Source organism: Leptopilina heterotoma, unplaced genomic scaffold (assembly GCF_015476425.1).
Source record: "Leptopilina heterotoma isolate Lh14 unplaced genomic scaffold, ASM1547642v1 Lhet_11, whole genome shotgun sequence".
NCBI classification, from domain to species: Eukaryota; Metazoa; Arthropoda; class Insecta; order Hymenoptera; family Figitidae; genus Leptopilina; species Leptopilina heterotoma.
The window spans coordinates 2850967-2876069 of record NW_025110829.1 but is presented as its reverse complement, the minus strand read 5'-3'; the positions used below and the strand labels follow the sequence as shown (position 1 = coordinate 2876069).

Genomic DNA, 25103 nt, shown 5'->3' with positions numbered 1-25103 from the left:
AAATCTTTGGGCAAATTAACTGAACCCGATTTTTATGGTTAAAAAATTGATAATGAATATAATATAAATTTTAGTAATATTCATCTTAAAACACTTTCAAATCGCAAAAAAAGAGTTATTTTCATAATTATTTTTAGACTTTTCATTAAAACTTTATTAAAATAGTGTACATTACATCAGATTGTACATGGTTTTATGCAATTTTAGCAACTTTGAAATTTGAAAAATTTATATTTTTTTTGGTCAAAAAATCGGTTTTTAAAAAACCTAAAAATTTGATTTTTGGGTAAAATCATTGCTATTTATAGAACATTTTTTTTTCTCAAAACCCTTCGTTCATGAACAAGGTGATATAGTAAACTATCAAAATATCCATTGATTTTGATTTCAGTTGAGTTGTTCCCGTTTTATCGTGCACACCGCAAGCTGCTTTAAAAAAAAGTTTTTTGGGGCAAAAGCTACAGTTTGCACAAATATTAATATTTTTCAAGTTTCAAAGTTGCTAAAAGTGCATAAAACCATGTATAATCTGATGCAATGTACAAAAAATCAATTTTTAAAAATTTTTTAGTATAAAAAATTTGAAATCACGAGTTTTAGAACAAAATCTTAAAAAATTTTCTATTTCTGATAAAAATTGAATTTTAGAATTGAATTTTTTCAAATACTTCAATAATAATTTCAATTTATTTAAAATAATTTAATGCTCGTAGAATTGCTCATAATTAATTTAATGAATAATTTCACTTGAAAATATGTGCTTGCAGTTTAAAAAAATGTTTATGTGTTTATCGTTAAATCTTGTGGTTCCGTGGATTTGCCCTTATTAGCTTCAATATTTTTCTATTAATTACAAATATTTATTGTTCTTCTTTAAATTTGTTAGTCCCTTACAAACAAAAATTGTAGCAACGAAAAATGCAAATTTAGTTAAATTGTTTTTGAACAATTTTGAGAAATGTCGAATTTCTTTTAGGGGCAAAAGATTATATTATTAGACAGATGAAGTACTTTAAAAAAGAAGTTTTTTCATACTTGTGAAAGTTCTCCAGGTTTATAGCACAATACAACTGCTTTATCAACTTCCGCTACATTCACAAAAGCTTTCTCAACTTCCGACAAATCAACCCTGTGTCCTCTGATTTTTATTTGCGAATCAGTTCTTCCCTCATAATAAACGATACCACGATCAATTCTTGCATAATCTCCAGTACGAAAAATCACTGAATATTCTGAAAAAAAAGTTTTTCATGCAAATTAGCGTATTTTATCAAAGATGAAAAAAACATATCAAGTAGCATAATTATATCTGTAAACTAAAGTCTAGAAATAAATCTTTAATCAAAAGTAAAAAATTTGTTATAAAACAGATTTATCTCTGTTTTTTTTAATAAATAGATTTTTAATTTATTCCAATCATAGTACATCGTAAATAATCTACTGTATTATTAAATAATAGCAAATGAATCGGATTAAAACCTTGGATATAAAAGAAAGGCGTAGGCATTTCAAAGGAGGGTAACCTTAATAACTATATGGGTTTTTTTATATTATGCAGATCTATGTTCAATTTATGCTTTAAAAATCTCTATTATATAGAATTAAGTTAATTTTATCGACTTTTAATTTTTATGGAACGCCCCTTTTGTCAGTTATTAATTATTTCCTGTCACCGATACAATTTAAAGTTTTAAATTTAAATTTAATCACAGAAGCCTGTTCATATGGAATGTATTTATGCACTTATTTATAAATTTTATTTTCACTTCTTTAGTAATATTTTTTTTGTTAGGTGAAATAAAGCATTCTAGTCTTGTTTTTTAGACTTGCAATAGTGTATTTTGAAAAAATGTAAAGTAATTAAAAGTATAGGTCTTGGCTAGTATATGACTTTTACGACTATTTGAAAAAAATATGACTTTTTCAATTTTTTTCAACATATTGCAACAAAATACCATTTTTTATAAAATGTAACTTATTTCAATTTTCATGGTGTGAAAAGTAACTATGGTTAAATCTTTTCCTTTCCAAAGAGTCTTACTTTTGTTCCAAGATTTTTAGAGCTTAAAAAAGATCTTTGTCTATACTGTAAAAAATTGGCAAATTACGACAATTTTTTGGGTACTAAAACCTTTATTTGTAATATTTTAAGACCTAAAAACAGTTTTGATTAAAAAATACTCCGTTCTCATTTGACAATTATTTTGCTGTGTTTCAAAGTGAAATTATTCTTTAAAACAAATTTAAAAAATTTAATTTTAAATATTTTTTCAAAATTTATTTTTGAGTTAGACTTGTTTTTACATATTTACGAATTTCAACAACAAATGAGTTGTTACAGATAAGAAAAATAGAGTGTTTTGTGAAAAGTAGTAGAAAAACATCAAATTTTTTAAAATGATACAAGAATTCTGATTTTTGGGGTCTTTTAAAAATATTAAAAACGATAATTGTTCTTGAATTTCCTATTTTACCTTACAGAAATTTAAAAAAAAACTATAAAGTATTACAGTTAATTATTTTTATAAAAAAATTTTAATTTTTATGTTTAAATAATTCGATTTTCAATTACCTTTCTGAAAATTATCAAAAATAAGTATTTGCATTTTTTTGAATAATTAAATTCTCACAGATGTTTCTCAAAATTATTAAAAATATAATACATTTAGAAAAAAATGTTATTTTAAAAAAACTTCAATTTTATTTTAAAAAACATCTATTTTTATATTTAAATTATTGAATTCTCGAATACCTAACTTTCTAAAAATTTTTTAATTTACAGAAGAATTTCACTTTAAAATTCTAAAAATAATTGAATATTGTAAAAGTTATAGGGAAAATTTCTCCAAATAATTAAAGTTAGAAAGATTTCGAATTAAACTTTTTATAAAATGCTAAAAAATATTTTAAAAATTTTAATTCAAAATTGTTTTAAATTTTGTAATATTTATATTATTAAATAAGAAACTTTTAAATCATCGAAATTTCGTAATTTATTGAATTGAAAATTTTTGAAATTTAAATGAATTTTAACTTTTAAGTGGACTTTTTTTAAAATAATTAAAATCTCGAAGGACTTTTCCAAAATTATCAAAAACAATTAATTTAGAGAGGAATTTCAGTAAAAGGTTTTTTTTTGAAAAATTTCAATAGATAATATTTAGTAATAACACAGGCACACAAAAAAAAAAGTTTCGTGGCCGAGACACTACAGTAGTATATTCCCATGTATTTTTGGCCGCTGAATCCGAATCTGAAGTCCGAATGCTCAAATTGGTTCTTTTTTTTGAGTTATACTCAAAAAACGACTCAAAACACGAATTTGAACCAAAAAAATTAAAAATTTTTTTGTGAGGCATGACAATAGCATATTTCCATGTGTTTTTTCGCGCTAAATCCGGATTCGAAGTCAGAATTGACAGATGTGCTCAAAATTTTGAGCTAGACTCAAAAAACCGAATTAAAATGACGAAAATGAAAAATTTTTTCTGTGACACTGCAAAAGTATATTCCTATGTATTTTTTCATGCTGAATCCGAATTCGAAGTCAAAATTGACAGATTTGCTCAAAATTTTGAGATAAACTCAAAAAACCACTCAAAAAAAGACTCAAAAATCCGAATTAAGATGAAAAAATTTTTTATGACACTACACTACTATATTCCCATGTACTTTTTCCCGCTGAATCCGAATTCGCAGTCAGAATTGACAGATTTGTTCAAAATTTTGAGATAAGCTCAAAGAACTGATAAAAAAAGCGATTTAAAATAAAGAAATGGCAATTTTTTGCTATGACACTACATTACAGTATTTCCATATATTTTTACACTCGGATCTCGCATTTGAAGTCAGAATTATTCTAATGGCTCAAAATTTTGAGACACACAAGAAAATCTGTTAAGTTACAAAAATTAAAGTCAAGAAACTCTACACTTTTCTTGCTAGTACACTACATTAGTATATTTTCATGTTTTTACATCTGCTTCTAAATTCAAAGTTAAAATGATTAAATTGGCTCAAAATTTTAAGTTAAATCCAAAAATGCTCAAAATTTAATATAATGCAAAAGAGTTCATTTTTTTGGTATTCGGTAGTGTATTCTCATGAATTTTATATACGCTGAATACAAATTCGAAGTTAGAATTATCAGAATGATATAAAATTTTTTAGAACTCAAACCCTGGTTACAGGTACAAGCATGCATGTTTTTGAGCACTTTTAATGAAATCCAAAATTTTGAGCCACTTTGAAAATTCTGACTTTGGAATCACAGTGAAAAAATACATGGGAATACACTAGTGTAGTGTCATAGCAAAAAATTTCCTTTATTCATATTAAATTACATTTTTATCAGTTTTTTGAGTATATCTCAAAATTTTGAGCAAATCAGTCATAAATCTGTCAATTCTGACTTTAAATGCGAGATACGATATGGAAATACTGTAATGTAGTGTCATAGCAAAAAATTTCCATTTCTTTATTTTAAATCGCTTTTTTTATCAGTTCTTTGAGCTTATCTCAAAATTTTGAGCAAATCTGTCAATTTTGACTTCGAATTCGGATTCAGCGTGCAAAAATACATAGGAATATACTTTTGCAATGTCACAGAAAAAATTTTTCATTTTCGTCATTTTAATTCGGGTTTTTGAGTCGTTTTTTGAGTTTAGCTCATAATTTTGAGCACATCTGTCAATTCTGACTTCGAATCCGGATTCAGCGGGAAAAAATACATGGAAATATGCTATTGTCATGTCACAAAAAAAATTTTTAATTTTTTTGGTTCAAATTCGTGTTTTGAGTCGTTTTTTGAGTATAACTCAAAAAAAAGAACCAATTTGAGCATTCGGACTTCAGATTCGGATTCAGCGGCCAAAAATACATGGGAATATACTACTGTAGTGTCTCGGCCACGACACTTTTTTTTTTGTGTGCCTGTGTAATCAAATCGTTAAATACTTATTTTAATAGAAATTATTAAACTCTTGAAAAAATTTTTAGAAAAATATTTTAAAAGAAATACAGTAATAATTATAACATATTTTTAGAATATTTTTAGAAATAATTAAATTTTTATTATTGAAATAAATTGCATGTTTAAAAAAAAACTAAAACGGTTCTTTTTGCGCGTCAAAGTCTATTCAAGGCCTGGAAGTAAAAAAAAAAATGTACAATGTACTGTAGATTTATTCTAATTTATCTAAACATAAAATTTAGTGAATTGTAAATTGAAATTCAATAATATTGCTTTAAATAACCGACCTGGATCAATTACGTGAGGATTATCCAAAAACTTATGAGCATCTCGTCCTCGAATGTATCCAGCTGCTAAATTCTTTCCTGCAACCACTAATTCTCCAACTTCACCTTGAGGAAGTAATCTCATCTCTTTACTGACGATATAAACTATTGAATTATCTACTGGTTTTCCTAAGGAACAATTTTTAATGGTTAAATAATTGTTACTACGTTTACTAATAAACTGGTAATTATTTAACTATTATTGCTCACTGGCAAAATGATTAATCATCATTTGCAATAATTTAAAAAGCAATAAATATCTCTTTACTTCCGTAGAAAATAAAGGAAAAAAAGTACATCTGAATTGTTTACCTATTGGGATCTTGTCAATATCTTCTAATTGTGAATGTTCGCTTAGAAGGTGAAATGTAACATCTCCCATAACTTCTGTACTGCCATAAAAGTTTGCTAATAATTTTTCATTATTGCCAAAGCGAGAGAAGAATTCTTGCGCTAAACTAACGGGTAGCGTTTCACCGGAACATATCCATAATTTTAAATCCGATAAAGCATCTTTTCTGTTCTGAAATTGTTAACAAAGTGCTTGATTAAAATATTGCGCAATATTCCTTGATGATGAAACAAGAAAAAAAATAATTTAAAAAAAAATATTGAAAATAGGTTTCGGAAAAAAATACCTCAAGGCTCAAATACATTAGCATCGATCTTAGTAAAGAAGGCACCAGAACAAGTCGTTGGATCTGTAATTATACATTTAAATTGTTTTCTGGCTACTTGTTGAAAAATTTATATACATTTTTCTCCTATCCTTGCTTTTAAAAAAACATATTTTTCTGCCTTGTTTGTTACAGAATTTGAATTTAATGTTAGTTTTACTACTTTTCTTTTACTTTAATTTTTATATTTTTGCAATAAAATACCTGATGTTTCTCGAGCATTTGGACAAATTTTTCTGGATCTTTTGTTAGTGGTCTTGGCATGACAACTATTGTACGTCCTTGTAATAGTGGTCCCCATATTTCAGGTGCACTATCAACGAAAGTTAAAGCTGTTTTAAAAATACATTTCTCCTCTGTTGGGGAGAATGGCAATTCCCTCCATTGCCATTGTAAACGATTCAATAAAGCTGTGTGTGGTAATCTGACTCCTTAAAAATTGACAATATTTAGAAAATATTCTTTTTTTTCAGTTTTAAACGTTAAAGTAAAAAAAAAATTAAAAAACTTACCTTTTGGAATTCCGGTACTTCCGGAAGTGTACAAAACAATAGCAAGTTGTTCTGGACTTTCATTCAATCGCAATGGATCCTCCCATTCTTTGTGTGATTCGGCCAAAAGTTGCTCATAAGTTGATAATTGATTTCCTTGATATATTGATCTGTCCTCTATTAAATAAACAGATACCTAAAATAAATATCCCTCTATTCAAAGGAATAAAATTTGAATGCTAATTATAAATAATTTCTCTGCTTTTGAATTTGCTAAATGCAAATATAATCAGGCCTCGGATTGTATGACTTTTTTCAACTACTTTAAATCATTTTCAAAAAAATCTGAATTTTTTCGACCTATTTTTATGAATTTTGACATTTTCGCTTTTTCTTTTACATATTGCAATAAAATATGCAGTCAACTTTCGATAATTACGAGATTTCGAAACTCTCTAAATTTGAATCAGTTAAAAATCATAGTTTGTAACATCATAATTTGTAACTGACTTTTTGCTTCTGAATCAGTTAAAAATAACTCATTGTCAGTAAAAAAATGGCTAATTATCAATAAAAATTAACTGAAAAATTGAATCAGTTAAAATAATTACTAAAAAATCAGTTATGCTACTTATTTCGATTTTTTTAGAGTGAAAAATAACTAAAGTCAATTTTTTTCTTATAAATCAAAATAATAAATATTTGATTGAAATAATTTTGAATAATAGAAATGTCATAAAATTGAAATTAAAACTTTTAAATTTCTAACGTATTTTAAGTGAAATTTCTTTCTTTTTTTTGAATAATTGAATTCTCAAAAAACTTTTTTAAAATTATTAAAAATAATTGATTTAGAGTTGAATTTTAGTTAAAAATTCTAGAAAATAATTGAATTTTGGAAAATTTTATATTTTAAAATGTCTTAATACAATTATTACAAATAATTGTTTTTAAAGAAAAATGTGAAGTAATTATTAAAAAATTGTATTTTAGAGCTTAAAACATAATTTTCTCATTAAAAATGGAATTATTATTTATTAAATGGTCGAGCGAGTTCTTCGATACAGCTCCTCATTTATTAAAATTGTAAAAAATATTTGAATTTTTTTTTGAAATTTTATTGAAAATAATTGAATGATTTAAGAAAATAGTTGAATTTTTGCAAAAAATTTTACTAATATTATAAAAATAATTGAATTCTTGCGAAGAATTATATTAAAATTTTTGAAAATATAAACAATAATATGATTAATTATGTACTTAATAAGAGAATTTTTCAAATTTTGATTATGAAATTATTCAAAAATTTATAGTCGCAAATAAAAAATTTTGTTGTTTGCATAATAATAAAAAGAATTCAATAGCACGTTCCGCGCGTAACATTTTCTAGTTTAGTTAATGAAATGAAAAACTTTCTATTTTTTTTTTTTGACCAAAGCAAATAAAACTAATTTTTTTAGCCTTAAAGTCGATCCGAGGCCTGTGTAATCAACTCGACTGATTTAATAATAATTTAAAAAATAAATCCTCTCGTTTGACTATTAAAAAAATTACACAATTTGACCTAAATTTTTCGTTTCCTGCTATAAATTTTACTTTTTCCTAAGGTGATGAAATCCTATAATAGAGACAATTAATGAAGTTTTTTTTATAATCAAAGTTGAATAAATAAATCTCTAAAAAGACGGACAACAAATGAATAAAAGATTCTTCGTGAAAATAGTAAACATAGACAATTTAAATTTACACTCGCTATCATACCCAGTCAATTGACAGGAAAAAGTAGTTTCCGTTTACCTCTTTAATCGAGACTTGTTTCAGACGCTAGCAAGGTTTTTTTTATCATTCTCTCTCTCTCTTAAAGTCGACAATATAAAAGGAAATAGATATACTAATAAAACTTAACATAATCTACATACCAACACGCTTATAATGTACGGGTAATTACTTTTTAGTTACATATTTTTTTAATGTTAATAATAAAATTGTAAATATGACAAATTAAAAGAAAAAAAAATAGCAGGAAATTATATAGCTTTTCTAAGGATAGATAAAAATCTGACATTTCAGAAACGACTTTGAAAATTTTTAAATTACTTAATAGCATTTAAAAGATGCCGGAAGTTTATAAGGGTATAATTTTCACCTGTAAACTTTTAATAGATACTTGTAAATGAAAATGTCAATCTGCCAATTTTTCAAGGAAATGAGTTTTAATAATATATAGAAATTATTTTTATGATACTATTAAATAAAATATATTTTACCTCCTTCTTCAATAATGACCAATGTTGGTTGTGATTCATTCAGAATGTGCTTTATTCTTCCTGCGGGAAATTCAGAGTCCAATGGCAGATAAGCCATTCCAGATTTGAGAATTGCTGTTAAAATAATTGGCAATCGTTCCGTTGGTTTTAAACAAACAGCAACTATATTTTCCGCATTATTATTTTGATTGCAATATCTGCGAAGTGTTTTTGCCAATCGATCAGTTGTTTTGTTAAGATTTTCATATGTTATTGAAAGTTCTTGACCACTTCCATCTGAAATTTGTTTTTGAATTCATTGTTTTAGGGAAGGTAGCAAAAATTAATAAGAAGTAATAAAAAATTATGTAGTTTCTTTCTACTTTAATTTGATTTTGTCTCTTTTGACCAAATAAGCAGGGTCGATTCGTTCATTACATGAATTAGCAAGTTTTTGATAATTTTTAGTCAAAAATAACTAATTAATTAGTATAAAAGACTATACTGATTAGTTTAGTAAAGCTTCTACTTTAATCTTAACCGAACTAGTAGTTTTACATCCAATTAGTTCATTTTGACTAAAAATTAGTTATACACATTAAGAAAACAAATCAACACTTTTGACGGAAAAAAGCTTCACTTTAAACAGCGATAAGTTTATCTAGAATAGAGGAAGTTTTTAATAAAATAACTAAAGATTTATCCAACATAGTAAAATTTGTAGAAGTTCGAAGAGAAGCTTTTCCCCTAGAATTGAATTAAACAAAAATGTCTCACACTTCTAAATTTGAATTAAAGTACACTGTAAAAAAAGAATAACATTTTAATTTCCTACAGAATTGTATAATAAAAATCTAATCTTTTTGGAGTTAAATTTAGAGAGTTAACATTTTATTTCTCTTTTTAACTCCTTCACTAAATATAACTACGAAATAATTCCCAAGGGAGTTATAATGATAAACTATTTTTGTTTTACTCCCAATGTCATATACTCCTTAAATTTTTTACAGTGTAACGGCACTAGTATAGTCGATCGGCATCAATACTCGATCAGTTTAATATAATTCAGGGTTGCCACAGAAATAAATTTAATTTTCAGAATTCATAAGAAAATTTTGAATTTTGATGTCTTTTTATTTGACTCATAAACTATGAAATTACCACGAATTCTACACAGTAAAAAGTAAATCTTAATTTAAGATTATATATTTAAGAGCTGCCTTAAATTCAACACTGTCTGCTATAATGTTAAAGGATACGAAAAACGTGAGTAAATTCAACATTGACTGTCTTAAAAATGTTGCATCTTAATTTAAGGCAGCTTTCGTGCCTTAAAATAAGATTTTCTTTTTACTGTGTAGGTAATACAAAACCTTCAATTTTTTTATATTTCTGACAATTATATTTTCTTTTTCTTGAAAAGGTATCATAAAATTATAACTTATAAATTATTTAAAGAATAATTTTACTTAAATATTTCAAAATTAATTGAATTTTAAAAGAGTTGCGTTTACAATTTTCGTAAATAGAATAGATCAACTTTAAAAGGTTTTAATTTGAAATTTTATAAAATTTCAATTTTGAATAAATTTAATTAGAAAATTTAAAGAACTTATATTTTTGAAAAATTTTAATAATTCAAATTCTTCTGAAATTAGTTAAATTTTTTAATATATATTTAATTAATTATTAAAAATAATGGACTTTTAGAAGCATTTTAGTTAAAAACACTAAAAAAATTGAATTTTGAAGAAGTTGACTTATTGACTTATTTTTTATATCCGTTTTTTGTATTAAGGGCTCAGCCCGTGTAAGAATCTTAAATAAATAAATAAATAAATAAAGTTAGAAATGATTGCAGAAATTCAATTATTTTTAAAAGTAATAAAATTCTTCGCAGAAATTCAAATGTTCAAAAATTTAAGAAAATTCTCGTCAAAATTTCAATTATCTTCAGAAATAATAAAACTATCCGAAATCCATTTATTTTCAAAAATTTTATTAAAATTCTTGACAAAATTTCAATTATTTTCAAACATCCCTCAATTCAATGATTTTAAATATATATACGTACTATTTTAATAAAATTTTTCAAAAGAATTCAATCAAAAAAAATTCCAAAAGAATTATTTAAAAAAAATTTTGATAAAATTCTACGCAAACATTTAATTATTTTCATAAATAAAAAAAAATTTCATAGGAATTCAATTATTTACAAATTTGTTATAAATTTTTTTCCAATAATTTAATTATTTTCACAAATAATAAACATTTTTAAAGGAATTCAATTATTTTCAGAAATAATAAAATTCATCGCAGAATTTCAATTATTTTCAATAAGTTAAATGTTAATCAAATTCCTCCGAAAATGTATTTATTCTTAAAAATTTTATTAAAATTCTTTGAAAGAATTCATTTATTTAAAAATTTGTTGATAACATTCTTTATGAAAATTAAACTCTAAGAAATAATCAATTTGTCAATAAATTACTTATTTTAATACTTAAATAATTAAATTCTCGAAGATTTTTCTAATAAAAATTGATTTAAGAATAAATTTTAGTTAAAAACGATAATAATTGAATATTAAAAGCATTATAGAATTAATTTTTAGATATAATGGAACTTTAAAAAGGTTTTAATTTAAAATCTTTAAAAATTTCATACTTTTAATTTAATAATTCTGTAGATTGAATTGTAAACAAATGGATTTAAAAATTCTCAAAGAACTTTTGCAAAAATTATTAAAAATAATTGATTTAAAGATGAATTTTAGTTAAAAATTCTAAAAAATAATAATTGAATTGAAATGATGAAAATAATTTTGAGGAAGTAACAATAACAATATTCTTATAATATATTTATATAAAATAATGATTTTATCACTTGGTCTTTTATTTTTTCCATAGGAATTAAGATTTTCAAAAAATTCATATTCAAACCTTCGAAGTAATCAATTTCTTCATCTCTACATTTCATTCTATAAATTTCATTACCCTAAGTCTTCGACTGGGAGTGATCAATTTCTTCATGTTTTATAATAATATTCTTCCAAGTTGTTGAATTTCAAAAAGGTTTGAATTTAAATTTTTTGGAAATCTTAATTCCTACCTATGGAAAAATAATATTGATTCAATATTTATTTAAAAATAAAGTTCTTAATGGGTTTAATGGTTTAAATAATTTTACAATTAAAGATATTCGTTAATAAACGCAATAGAACGTTTTTTTGAGTATCTAATAATTTTTAGAGTGAATCAGAATATTCTTTAGGGTCAGGGAAAATATCAAAATTTTGTCTAGAAATCAGGAAAAATCAAAATTAAATTTTTGTGGCAACCCTAATGTAATTGAATATAAATATAAGTAATAGTTGTATTAACTTAGCATAAAAAAGTTCATAATATTCCAAATACATATTTATATCACATACATATTTAAAACCTATTCTTATTATATTTTATACTTAATTACAAAGAAACAATTGAATTCATTCAATTTTTGGAGAAAAGAGGGAGATAAAATTAACATTTAGGGACCTAACAATTACATGCTGTTAATGTTAACTTAAGCTAATTTGTTTATTATAGATTAAGCCAAAAACAAAATTTCAAATTCAGTGCTTCATTTTTAATTTATTAATTTTTTATAATCTTATGTTAATTTGAAAAGATGTTGATCGACAAATGGTGCCTTTGTAAAATATTGTCCACTAACTTAAATTATTAAAAAAAAATGATTGATTGTAAGTTTTCACTAACACTTTAGAAAAAATGTAATACTATTGAACAAATTGTAGTTAAATACTAAATATTTTTTCTATTTTGAGTTTTTGGACAAACTTTTTAAAGACAGGAACTTTCTCCTTGAGTATAAATTTAAAAACTATTGTGTGCTTTAGAAACTCCCATTAAGGTTTTTTTTAATGATATTTGCAATTTACGAAAGATTGTTGTATAAATTGTTATAAATAAAAATAAAAAATTTAAAATTTAAATTTAAAAATTTAAATTTAATTAAAAATTAATTTAATTAATTAATTTTAATTAATTAAATTAAATTAAATTTATTTAAATTTTAAAAAATTTTAAATTTATTGTTATATATTATTATAAATTGTTGTATAAATCACAAATGCAAACATGCATAAAGTTTTACATATTTTGTTGATTAAAAAGAATCTAATACGAAAAAAGCGAAATAGAAAAATATTAGCAACTTGTTTAAGCTATAAATTCTAAATTTATCTTCAGGGGGTGGTACTTTCTTAATTGACTTTATGCAAATTTAAATATAAATTGCCTTGGTCCAATTTACCTTCATATAGAATTGCTGTTCGATTCGGGTATTTCGTTGCAGTTTCGGTTAAAATGTTGTGAATTAATTGCTTCTTGTCACTGAATGGAGTATTATTTCCTTTTAGAACCGATTGTTGTTGAAGAGAACCCATCTGAAAACAAATAAATTTCTAATAATTCATTCTAATGATCCAATAATTGTCAATATTTATTTAGATAAAAATAATTATCTAAATTGGCATAAATAAAAATATTAGTATTTTATTTATTGATAAAATCGCACTTATTACCTAAAGTGAAACTCTTATTTTGATTTACTGGCAATAAAAATAAATAAACTTTAATTGTTGATAATTTATATTCAAGTTATTATAATGCAAATGAGTGAATACATTGAAATAATATAGTATAAATCTTTGAAATACTATAAATAATGAAATTTTATTGAAATAATCGTTGTTGACAAATTGATTCTGTGTTGAATTATTTGTAATCAAAAGAAGGTTCTCCATAAAGGATAAAATAGGAAAAATTTGTAATGCAAATTTAAATTGATTATTAATTTCCGTTATTTCTTGACACTAGAAATTATATTGAATAAATCTATTTTATCGAGAAAGAGAGAGAGACAGAGAGAGAGGGGGGGATAAATTCATTTCTACTTTAATTACCTATAGAAAAATCTCTTTCGTTTTTTTTCATTAATTACTGCGTTGAGAAAGAAATTTCTTGTGCAGATATGTACTTATAATGTATGCACATACATATACAGTCAAGAGATTATAATTTCGAAACTTGTAAAAATGTCACGATTTTCTCTTTATATGTGTTGTATTCTAATTGAGATATACACAGTTTATCATCTTCAAGGATTCCCCTACAATTATTTTATACACATATTGTGCGCTATCAAGTTGGAGAGAAAATAAAGACGTTAGCTGACAAAAGTTAGATGTGAGCTTGAGGAATAGGTCATCTTCATCATCAGACGATTTATATTCTAATTAACTGTTTACTTAGTCCCTTATATTTTCCATGAGTAATAGAACTTTATTACGTAAATTACTGCTATTAACGTCACCGTTAAAAACTTTAGTAGTTAATTTGAAAATATCCGTTTCTTCTTATTAAAGCTAATTCAAAAATAATAATTATTTTTTTTATTATTATTACTATTAGTATTATTATTGTTATTATTACTATTGCTACACTGTAAAAACAAGTGTCTCAATGTAAGACGTTTTGTCCCCACTTTTGAAACATTTGAGGTGTTTTACCTCAAAATTATTGAGGTAAAACACCTCAAATGTTTCAAAAGTGGGGACAAAAACGTCTTACATTGAGACACTGTTTTTACAGTGCATTATTATAATTATAATAATTATTGTTATTATTATTACTATTCTCATATACATCTTGTTTGAAATTTTCGAACATAATTACCCAATGAAAATATGATGATTGTCTGCATACTATGTATAGAATAAATTTTTAAAAATTGAACATTAGCGAAAGAAATTACATATTTAAAAAATAATTATGTATAGTAGCAGTAGATTGTGTGTTGAAGTTCATATGATTACAACCAACGAAATTATAGGTTTCGAAATTTTTTTTTGTCACACTTCTAAACAAGATATATGAATATATATTGTATATGAAGAAATGAGCGATTTCTTATTGGCATGAAATTTTTAATATCGAACACTCTAATGAGAAATTCTGTTGAAATTATATTTTTTATTGCTATCCATGAATTCATTAGCTGTACATTTTTCAAGTAAATCAGATCTTTTATGTAGCTAAAATTATCAACGTTTATAAATGTCGACGCAAAAAGAGAAACGAATTTTTTTCTATGACCAAGAAGTAAATAAATTTTGATAAAGAGAGTTTGATTAATTAGCTTCATTAATTTCTTGAAAGCTTTTAAATCCAATCAAGGCGGAAAAGATATAGAAGTTCGAGAATATCTCCTTTCATAAAGGAAAAAGACATAACTTACTTATTTATTTGTTTTTCATGTATTTTGCTTCCTCGTAGGAAGCTTTATAATGTCGATTTCCGATTTTCTTAAAATCAATTATTATATTAAAGGTATTAGGGGAGGGTGGTCCCATACCGACCCCCTAAAGTGCAAAGGCTAAAAATGTGCCAAAAATGTGTTTCTTTGTCTTCGTCAAAATTTTTTTGAGTAAAGGAACTATTTTTCAATGTTTCCTGACGGTTCCCGAGGTTTCTGATTGTCATTAATAAAAGATCTAAAGAAAAAGCGAAAATTTACGTTTTTAAATTTTTTCAAAATGGGTGGTCCGAAACCGACCCCCCTATGGTCTGAAATCGACCCCCCATTTGTTTGGGGGAAATCTCAAGAATAATCAAGATATCAAATTCTGATAGTAATTAAAATAAAATTCAACAGTCTGTAATGAACTGTTAAATTATTTTGACTTTATTTAAATACATTTTTGGACCTTTTTCTGAACAAAAAGGTAAATAAATGAATCATTAGTAACTTTACTCTGAGATTATTTATGTCTTTAAGTTATGTTGACATAGTTAAACTTGAATTAATATGATTACTTTATTTAAATAAATTTTAAGGCCTTTTTTAAAATAATAATCAATATAAATTGTTAAACAGTGTCTAAATTTCCAATATAATAGCAGCAATGGTTTTGCCTGTTTTAATTTTCGCCCTATTTCTAGTAAAATATATACGAATTTTGTTATTAATTCTTTTTCGTTTTCGTACTTAACTGCTTTCAAAGATGTCGAAAAGTACACCTTTTCTTAATTCATATCGCCTTGTCAAGAACATTTTACAACTGACAATGAATAAAATAATTGTAATTGTAAATAAAACGGCTTTTTTGGTCGAACTAATTTATTTTATTTTGCCAACGTTTCGAACTGGTACCAGTTCATCTTCAGGGCTAAAAAACGTTAGAACACATTTAATATTTGTTTAAAATTTACAAAAATCAACTAATTAAACAACCTACCATTAACAAATTCAATAACAATTCATTAACAAATAAAAAAAAAAAAAAAAAAAATTATATTATATTATTTTTATTTTATTATTTTTTTTTATATTTGGTATTCTTGTAAAAATTCAATCAACGTAAACGTCGTAAACTATTACAACCCCTGTAGTCTGGCAATCCGATATACGTCTCGATTATGCTTAATTTAACACATCAGTCAGTCCGTCGGAACTATGTAGACACACAAGTATTGTACTTTCTTTTTTGTTTTTGTGTTTTTATGTTTTAGAAGAATTTGTTAATGGTAGGTTGTTTAATTAGTTGATTTTTGTAAATTTTAAACAAATATTAAATGTGTTCTAACGTTTTTTAGCCCTGAAGATGAACTGGTACCAGTTCGAAACGTTGGCAAAATAAAATAAATTAGTTCGACCAAAAAAGCCGTTTTATTTACAATTATTATGAATATCTGGTCGTTGTTGCTATAATAATTAATGAATAAAATATTTAACCAAAAGAGAATAAAAGTTAAGTAATAGGTAAGTGCTGTGATTGCTAGTAAAATATTTTATAAATTCCTAAAAAATAAAAGTAATAATATGCAAAACCTATCCTCACTTCATTTGAACAAGAAGGAAGAAGAGAATAAACAATTACATTGTAAAAATATGGGGGTCGAGTTGGGACCACCCCTTGAGGGTCGGTTTCGGACCACCCCCACTATTTTCACAAAATGTTTTGCCAATCACTTATATCAATGGAATCAATTTAATTTGAATGTTGTGCGTTGAAGTTAAGGTCATACACAATCAAAATTAATTTCGTAAAAATATTCCTGTATTCAAAAAACACTGTTAGCTCGAATTCCGTATAGGTCAAAAATTAATTTAAACAATGCTAAAATCTAATATTGCTTGAATCTTCAGAATGAAATCAAACGCATTGATAAAACCTGTGGCCCAGTTGTTGGTGTTGTGAAAGTGTTCGACTGATGGTACTGGCGAATTTTTTAGTGGTACCATCTTCAAGAAACATAAGGGGGTCGGTATGGGACCACCCTCCCCTACGGATAATTCTTCTAATGATAAAAGTAGTAATAATAAACAATAATAATAATAATAATAATAATAATAATAATAATAATAATAATAATAATAATAATAATGATAATGATAATGATAATGATAATGATAATGATAATGATAATGATAATGATAATGATAATGATAATGATAATGATAATGATAATGATAATGATAATGATAATGATAATGATAATGATAATGATAATGATAATGATAATGATAATGATAATGATAATGATAATAAACATAATAACAATAATAATAATTAGAATATAGAAATTTATCAATCACTCCGATTGAAATAATAAAACACTGTTTACTTAACATTACGGTATCTATATTGTCCACGTCAGAAACTAAAAATATTTTTTAATTGTTAATAAAACGTAAAATTACAAACATCACCTCAAAAAACAATTTACAAAAGTGTTGAAGTTATAATGAAATTAGAATTTTGTTAAGCATTGATGCGGAATAATACGAAGTGACTAACTAACAGGCAAAAATAAATGTTATAAACGTCGGTTTAATTGTCATGAAAATGTAGACAATGGTGATTTATGAATAAAGACAGAACATTGATATCGTATCTAGTATTTCTATTAGAATATTTAACAATATTACTTTAGCTTGAAAAACTAAATAAAATTCCTTTTTAAGTAAAGTAATTTAAAAAAGAGTATATTTTGTTTTTCTAAGAATTATTTTTGATATCTGTTAAGAATTGTGAGTAAAGATTGCTAAGATTTATTATATCCTCCTTTCGATTAATTCGGTTTTTTGTAATTTAATTTAATATTTTTATTTGGTAGGTAGTTCTTTTCCTTAATCTTGTAAATTTGTTTATTATATGTTTATTATATGAATTAAAATTTTATAATCTACCGCAGAAAAAGTAGGTTTGTGAATTGTGATACCAATCATTTACAATTTTTGCTATTGTCTTTAATTAATTTTAATTCCAAAATGTAGAAGAAGGATACATAGAAGTATCCAATCAAGTTTTATAAGTGAACTAAAGATATCATGGTAATTATTAAAAATATTAATAGTTTCATTTTTTTTCTTGGAGATGCACATTACTGAGTCATCAATGTATCTTAAATAAAAACTTAGAATAAAAGATTGGTTCATTTATGAATTTTTCATCTAAATTTGGTATAACTAAATGTGACGCGTCGCGAAGAAAAGCACCTTAGAAGCATATCGAAAATTTTACAGGTGAAGGAAAAAAGGAAAGAGAAAATCAACTCTTAGCACGAATTTCTGTTTTGTAAATCATTATTACGAAAGTATTTCAGATAAGTATTTGATAAAAATTAATTTTGAGTTCAGATAGTTAAAAAGTAATCTTTAATTTATCTGAAGCAATCATAATCCAAAAATCCAAAAAAAAGTTGAACCATAGAAGTTCCATAAAAGTTTGTTTATGAAAACTATTTTTTTGAACTGGTAACTATTTTTTATTTATATGATTTTGGGGTTTCAATGGAATCATTTACTATATTGAACAAGGTTTTAGAGGAAAAGTGAGTGGAAGATCGAACAGTTTTTATTATGAAAAAAATAGTATAATATTTTGGAATACAGTGGAACCTCGATTATCCGAACTGTAAATCATTTCATTCGAACTTCTATTATCCGAGAACTTTTTCGTCATCTTAAATACAAACTATCAATTTTTACATTTATTGGTAGAGAAATCTTACAAAAATAAAGAAATTTTATCGACTAACCACTGATTTTTAATGTGAATACCTAAAAGAAGGCATAAATGCCATGGTGGTCAAATCTACTATAGAAATTTTTTTAAGTGCATTTAATTAATTTATTTATTTACTCATTACACGGGTTTTCAAGATTACACCCTTTATAATAAAAAAATATTCTATAATTAGTGCTAAACACTGTGTGGATATCGCAATTAAATTAAGTATGTTGATTAATATAAAGTCGAAGATCATGAGCAAATCTTGATTTAAAGTTGTCAAAAAAATGAATATTTTTTTCATGAATTGCTTAATAGTGCAAAAAAAATTAAAATAATCAATATAAACGAAAATAATTGCAATTTCTATTATCTGAACTTTTGATTATCCGAACCAGGTCCTGCCTGAATCAGTTTGGAAAATCGAGGTTACACTGTATGTAGTTTATTTTTCAATACCATTTTTTTTACAATAAGAAAGTAACTAAAACTAAAATATTATTAAAAATATAAAATATGTATGAAAACACCAGTTAATAATGATCACTCAGCAAGTAAATGGTTATACGCAACACTTTTGATTTGTTTTTTTGTCTCAATTTGATATCCTTAGAAAAAATGTGAAAATGTTTGTTTCATAATTTTTATACAAGCAAAAAAAAATACTTTAGAAAATATTAATTTATCATTCTTTGTAAGAAATAAATTTCACGCTTAATTATTATAAATATAGGGTTTCAATCGAATGTTCATTCACTAGTGCAGTGACCCTATCTGAAAAAAATAATTCGCCTAGTAAAAAAATGTTCCACTAAACAATATAAATAATAAATGATTCAGGGTTAATTATAATGTTTTTTTAAAAAGCTAGAAAATTCACTGTGACACACTTGCCACGTACAGCGTAAAACAATGATTATGCGAATAATTTTCATGGGAAAATTGAGTAAAAAAATTATTAAAGAAAATACATTAGTCAGACTTTGTGTGTGATAAAAAGCCACACGTGTGTTACTGTGTATATATTTAAAAGTTATTGCCTTTTGAAAATCAGTACAAAGTCATTGGTGATAAATAACGGTGAAACATTTATTATAAAATTTGTAATCATTGATAGAGATTGTGGTATATAAAATCTTTCATTATATTATGCATTGTATGCGCAATTAATATACCCTTTATTAGTTATTACACACGTATTTTGTGTTGTATTCAACACTTCACATTAAATCTCACTGATATATCAATCTCTTTTGCTTTATTACCATTGAGACTTTCGCGATTAGAGATCTTAACAACGATTTCTTGTGATATAATTAGCATAATACATGTTTTCAATTAAGAAAATTAGTAAAGCATTTATGTTGACGCTTGTTTATCTAATTAGTTTTATAAACTCTCTCATCACATTAGAAATTGTTGTACAATTTTTGATTTAATGTTTCAAAAAAATGTATTATTAATTAATACAAAAATGTCCCTAAAATGTTTTAAAGGTTCAATTCAGTTGTTCAATTCAGTTCATTTGAAATTCGATATTTTTTATGCTTAACTATTGATTTGTATTTTATAAAATTAAAAAAAGTATTAATTAAAGTAATAAAATGATTAATTCTTTATTGAGTAAAATGTTTAATTTACATCTCCCTAAATTTTAGTTAGTAAAAAATGACTAATTTGATAGTAAAATGTCAGTCACTGATTCAAATAGTAATATTTTACTAATTAAATAATAATTAATTGTAAGTAAATTTTAGATAAATTTACTTTTAGGTTTGGTCAAAATTGCAAATATTTGGTAACTAATTCGGTATCCGGACAAGAAGTCCAAAACAAAAAGTCCAAACCAAAAAATCCAAGAAAACAAAAATAGTTTAACTTTAGACTTATTTTTTAAATTTTTTGTCCTGGTCAAAAAGTCAAAAGAAATGAAAAATCCAATGAAAAAAATTGAGATATAAAAATTTAAATGGTTGCCTTGAATGAAATTGTCCTTTTTTTGAGTTGTTTATTTCGATGACTGAATCGAAAGTAAGTAAACTTAACGTTTTAAATATTAAAGGTGAAAGAAGTTAACAATTTTTCCGAATCAATATCACAAATAAATTTCTTAAATAAGCTCATGGGTTTCATATGTATCGACAGCACAGCTGCCCTAATAATTAACATTTTAAAATTTTGAAAATAATTAAATTAATCGAGTGATGTAATTGGAATTATATTGAAAAAAATAATTGAATAATTGGAATTTTTCTAGAAATTTTTTTATTTATGAAAATAATTGAATTTTTGTGAAGAATTTTTTTATTTTTGAAAACAATTTAATAATTAATAAATTTTGATTTTACAGCGTAAAATGTAAAAACGTGGCTTTTTTACATGTTTCATTATTTATTTTTAACCTTTTTTATTTATTTTGGATTTTTTGACTTTGGACATTTTTATTTTGGATTTTTTGTACTTTGGACTTTTCTTCTTGGATATTTCGATCTGCATTTTTTGGATTGGATTTTTTGTCCTGTAATCAACTAATTCAATTACTGAAATTTGATTATTTTTGTAGTTATTTAAATTTATTTTCTACTTATGATCAATTATTTTTAACTAATTCAGATTTCGAAAGATTTTTGTTCAATTTAGTATAGTAGTTTACAAAAATATTTAAACAAAAAAAGTTTCGTTCATTTATAGTATGTACATCAAAAATTTTAATGAAATGTATACAAAATAGGTGTTTTCTCTGGACTTTTGAATATTTTTGATAAATAAATGGTTTGAATTAGTAAATTTTATTTAGTTGAATATTTAGAATTTTAGAGACATTGTTAATATTTTTGCTTCTTATTGATTCGAAAAAAAATTTATTCTTTTATGAGGGATTTTTCTCTCTAATAAACTTGAAATTATAAAAGAAACATAATGCAGATTATTGTTTTTATTACTAAATGATGGAAGAAATTATTCATTTGGAATAAACAATTGTTTTTGTTTTAAATAATTAAAAAATACTATTATACATACTTAACCGACACAAGATTAGGTTTTGATAATTGTCAAGTGGAAAATTTGATCTCCTATCGTAAAATTTATTAAATTTATCTTTATAAGTGGAAGAAAAATTTTGTTTTGAAAGTAGTTCCATTTTTTTAAATCCCTCTAATTTTTGAGACAATTTCTTTGTCTGTATTTTTCAAATTAGCATATTTTAATTTTTTAAGAAAATTTTGAGAAAGGAATGATAAAAAATATCTCTTTTATAAATGATATATTTTTTTAAGATGTGCTTAGAGTTTTAAGTTATAGATAGTCTGTGAAACAAACGATTACAGGTACAAGTTTGCAACTATCATTTAAATTCGCTGTGTCCGCTAATGATTATCTTATGAAATCTCAAAGAAACATGTATACTATATACTATGTAGAATAATTTATGAGAGAAAAAAGTGTGTGAGAGTTGAAAAGTGGGAGAGAATTAGAAAGAAAAAGAAAAGTTATTGGCAAGAAAAATGTGTTGAGAAGGGGGCCTAATAAGTCGCTCTATTAGGCAAGTATGCTTTACATGAAAGTTGGTAAAGTTGAACACGCTGAAATTGTTTCGGTTCAATAAACGCATTGCCACACACCGAATTGGAAAGATTTGTCCGTATATTTTAAAATTAATCCAAATATCATTTTTTATCCACATATTAAGATTCTGCGAGAGAAAAATTTGCTCCCGATTTTAATATTTCCTTTTTCATTTTTATTTGCAAGCAATATTTTTCCTTATGAAAAAATTTTAATTAGCAAATATTAAAATTTATTTAAATAAATAAATTCTTTGTGATTAATAAATAGAATATAATAATATGATAATAAGTAGAAAAAAGTAATCTCATATTAAAAGAAGAAATTTTTTTCCTGATATTCTCTCAATTTTCGAAATTAACATTTTTGTTCTGAAAAGCATTGAAAAAAAAATTTATTCTCCTTCAAAACGAAATAATTTAAAATTTTTACATTATCATTTATTCTTTGTTTTAAAGGGAGAAGAAAAAAAATGCTTGTAATCGAATTAGGCATTTTTAATTCATCTTTAATTGAATTTAATTTTTATTTAAAATTTTTTAATTTTATGTTTTCTATTTTTAAACTTTTTGCTTACGAGGCGATCAATAAAATAAAAAAAACAAATAACAAAAATCGCTTCTTTTATCTCAAAAATATTCCCAAATGTCAAATTTTGTAATTCAAATTAATGAATAAAATTGAATTTTAATTCAACTATAATTATAAAAATTAGGTAATGAAATAATTAATAGAGTTTTAAACATTTTTTTATTCTTTTTTTTAAAGCAGGAAGACAAAAAATATTTGTTTTCAAATTAGGCAGTTTTAATTCATCTCTAATAAAATTTAAAATTTTTATATTTTTATTCAACATTTTTTATTTTAATATTTTCTAATTTTAAACTTTTCATTTATGAGACGATTAATAAAAAAACAAATAACAAAACTCGGTTATTTTATTTCAAAAATATTTCCAAATGCCAAATTTTGTAATTCAAATTAATGAATAAAATTGAATTTTAATTTAATCATAATTGTAAAAATTTGTGAATAAAATAATTAATAGTTTTAAACACTAGTTGCTAATAATAGGAAAAAATGTTGCTAATTTGGTATTCAAATTAAGCAGTTCGGTTCAATTTATTTTTAATTATTTAAATAAGCACACCCAGAGAAAAATATTATTTAAACCAAATATATTTTATTTGAGTTAAATAAACGTATATTTGTCTCAGAACCAACTAGACTTTTTATTTCTTTTAAATAAAAATTTTATTCGACACAAATAAAACATATATTTGAGATAAATAAAATTTATTTCAAACAAATAAAAAGTCTAGTTGGTTCTGAGACAAATATACTATTTCTCTGGGTGCAACCTAAAGAGGATTAATTTTTAAGTGATGGAATACTGGCAAGAGGATAAAATTATAAAATTTTGATGCTATAAAATTGAAATTTGCAAATGAGAAATTTTCGAAAATGAGAGGAATCCTCTGGAAGATGAAATTTCTTTCTTCTATGGACAATTATTAATTGTTAATTACAGCATTAAAAAAATTAGAAGAATTATATTAATTAGAATAATTAAGTTTAATTTAAAATTTATTATGTACACGGAGAAAAATATAAAGTAACTTTTACTACTTTTATAGTAAAACATTTCTGGTAATTTTTACTACTTTCGGAGTAAATTTTGCTACGCTCGAAGTAAATTTTACTACGTTCAAAGAACATATTTGTAAAAAATTAGTAAAATTTTCTTCGAACGTAGCAAAATTCACTCCAAAACCAGTAAAAGAAATGCTTTTAAAAGTTACTAGAAATGCTTAACCAGAAATGTTTTACTATAAAAGTAGTAAAAGTTACTTCATATTTTTCTCCGTGTATAAGATAAAAATTAAGTGTACCAAAAATTTAAATACTAGCATTTAAAAAACCAATTTTAAAATGTAAAGAGTAATTATAGAATTAATTAATTAATTGCTTATTGTGTGAAGTAAAAATTAAAGGCAACAAAGACTAGAAAAATTAATCAATTAAAAAAACAAAGAATAATTATAAAATTAATTAATTAATTGCTTTCTGAGTACAAAAAAGTAGTTTACCCACCGTTGGTTAATTCCTTATACACTGATCACTATGAACTTAACACGTAATTAGCACAGTAATTAAAGTCACAAAGCTGAGAGTTAACTGCGATAGAAACTCATTTCACCTTATCATTTAATACGCCCACTTCTTAACTGTTCGATGATTTCACTAAACTTCCTAATTAATCTGTATTAAATAAGCAATTGTTTTTTCTTCTATTAGCAATCAGTAATCCAATGAATCGCGTTTTCTTTTATACGGAAAGAAAACATTCCTAGTTTTACTTTTTTAAGGAAAAAAAATTTTTACGACGTAACTCTTTAACATAAGAAGAAGTTTGTTCAGTGAAATTTCTAGTGATATTTTTTTTGGTGAGAGGGATAAATCTTTTGTCAGATGATTATCGGCGTGGCTGACGCGAGAGAATGTCTCTTCTCATGGACGTTTCTCGTGCTTTTATATGAAGCTGCCTTCGAGGACCCTGAATCGTTAATATAATCATTTATTGCATACCCTTCTAACAAAAGCTATTGTACTTTTTTTGTACAAATGTATTTTTATACAATTGAAACACAGGAATTTAGAAAAAATCCAAAATTCAAAAGGTTACAAATAAAAATGACTGATTGAAAATGACGTTAATGTTACTGCTGCCATAGCAACAAAT

General features: G+C 24.3%; 1 protein-coding gene across 3 annotated transcripts in view; it reads right to left on the bottom strand.

Annotated features, from left to right (window-relative positions):
- Window positions 1–24872, bottom strand: part of LOC122504027 (tyrocidine synthase 3) — a 32663-nt gene extending 7791 nt beyond the window's left edge. Inside the window, exons 1-9 of one of the 3 annotated variants that reach the window (XM_043614870.1) lie at window positions 24455–24872; window positions 13030–13162; window positions 8734–9009; window positions 6488–6643; window positions 6180–6406; window positions 5937–5999; window positions 5611–5821; window positions 5260–5427; window positions 1036–1232 (exon numbers count right to left, since the gene is read on the bottom strand). In XM_043614870.1, the coding sequence (XP_043470805.1) occupies window positions 1036–1232; window positions 5260–5427; window positions 5611–5821; window positions 5937–5999; window positions 6180–6406; window positions 6488–6643; window positions 8734–9009; window positions 13030–13162 (1431 nt within the window). In that variant the 5' untranslated portion in view covers window positions 24455–24872. Of the gene's footprint in view, window positions 1–1035; window positions 1233–5259; window positions 5428–5610; window positions 5822–5936; window positions 6000–6179; window positions 6407–6487; window positions 6644–8733; window positions 9010–13029; window positions 13163–13681; window positions 13928–17490; window positions 17513–24454 lie in introns of those variants that run through there. The other 2 variants (XM_043614892.1, XM_043614881.1) reach the window with 2 other exon arrangements.
- Between the last annotated feature and the right edge of the window lie 231 nt (window positions 24873–25103).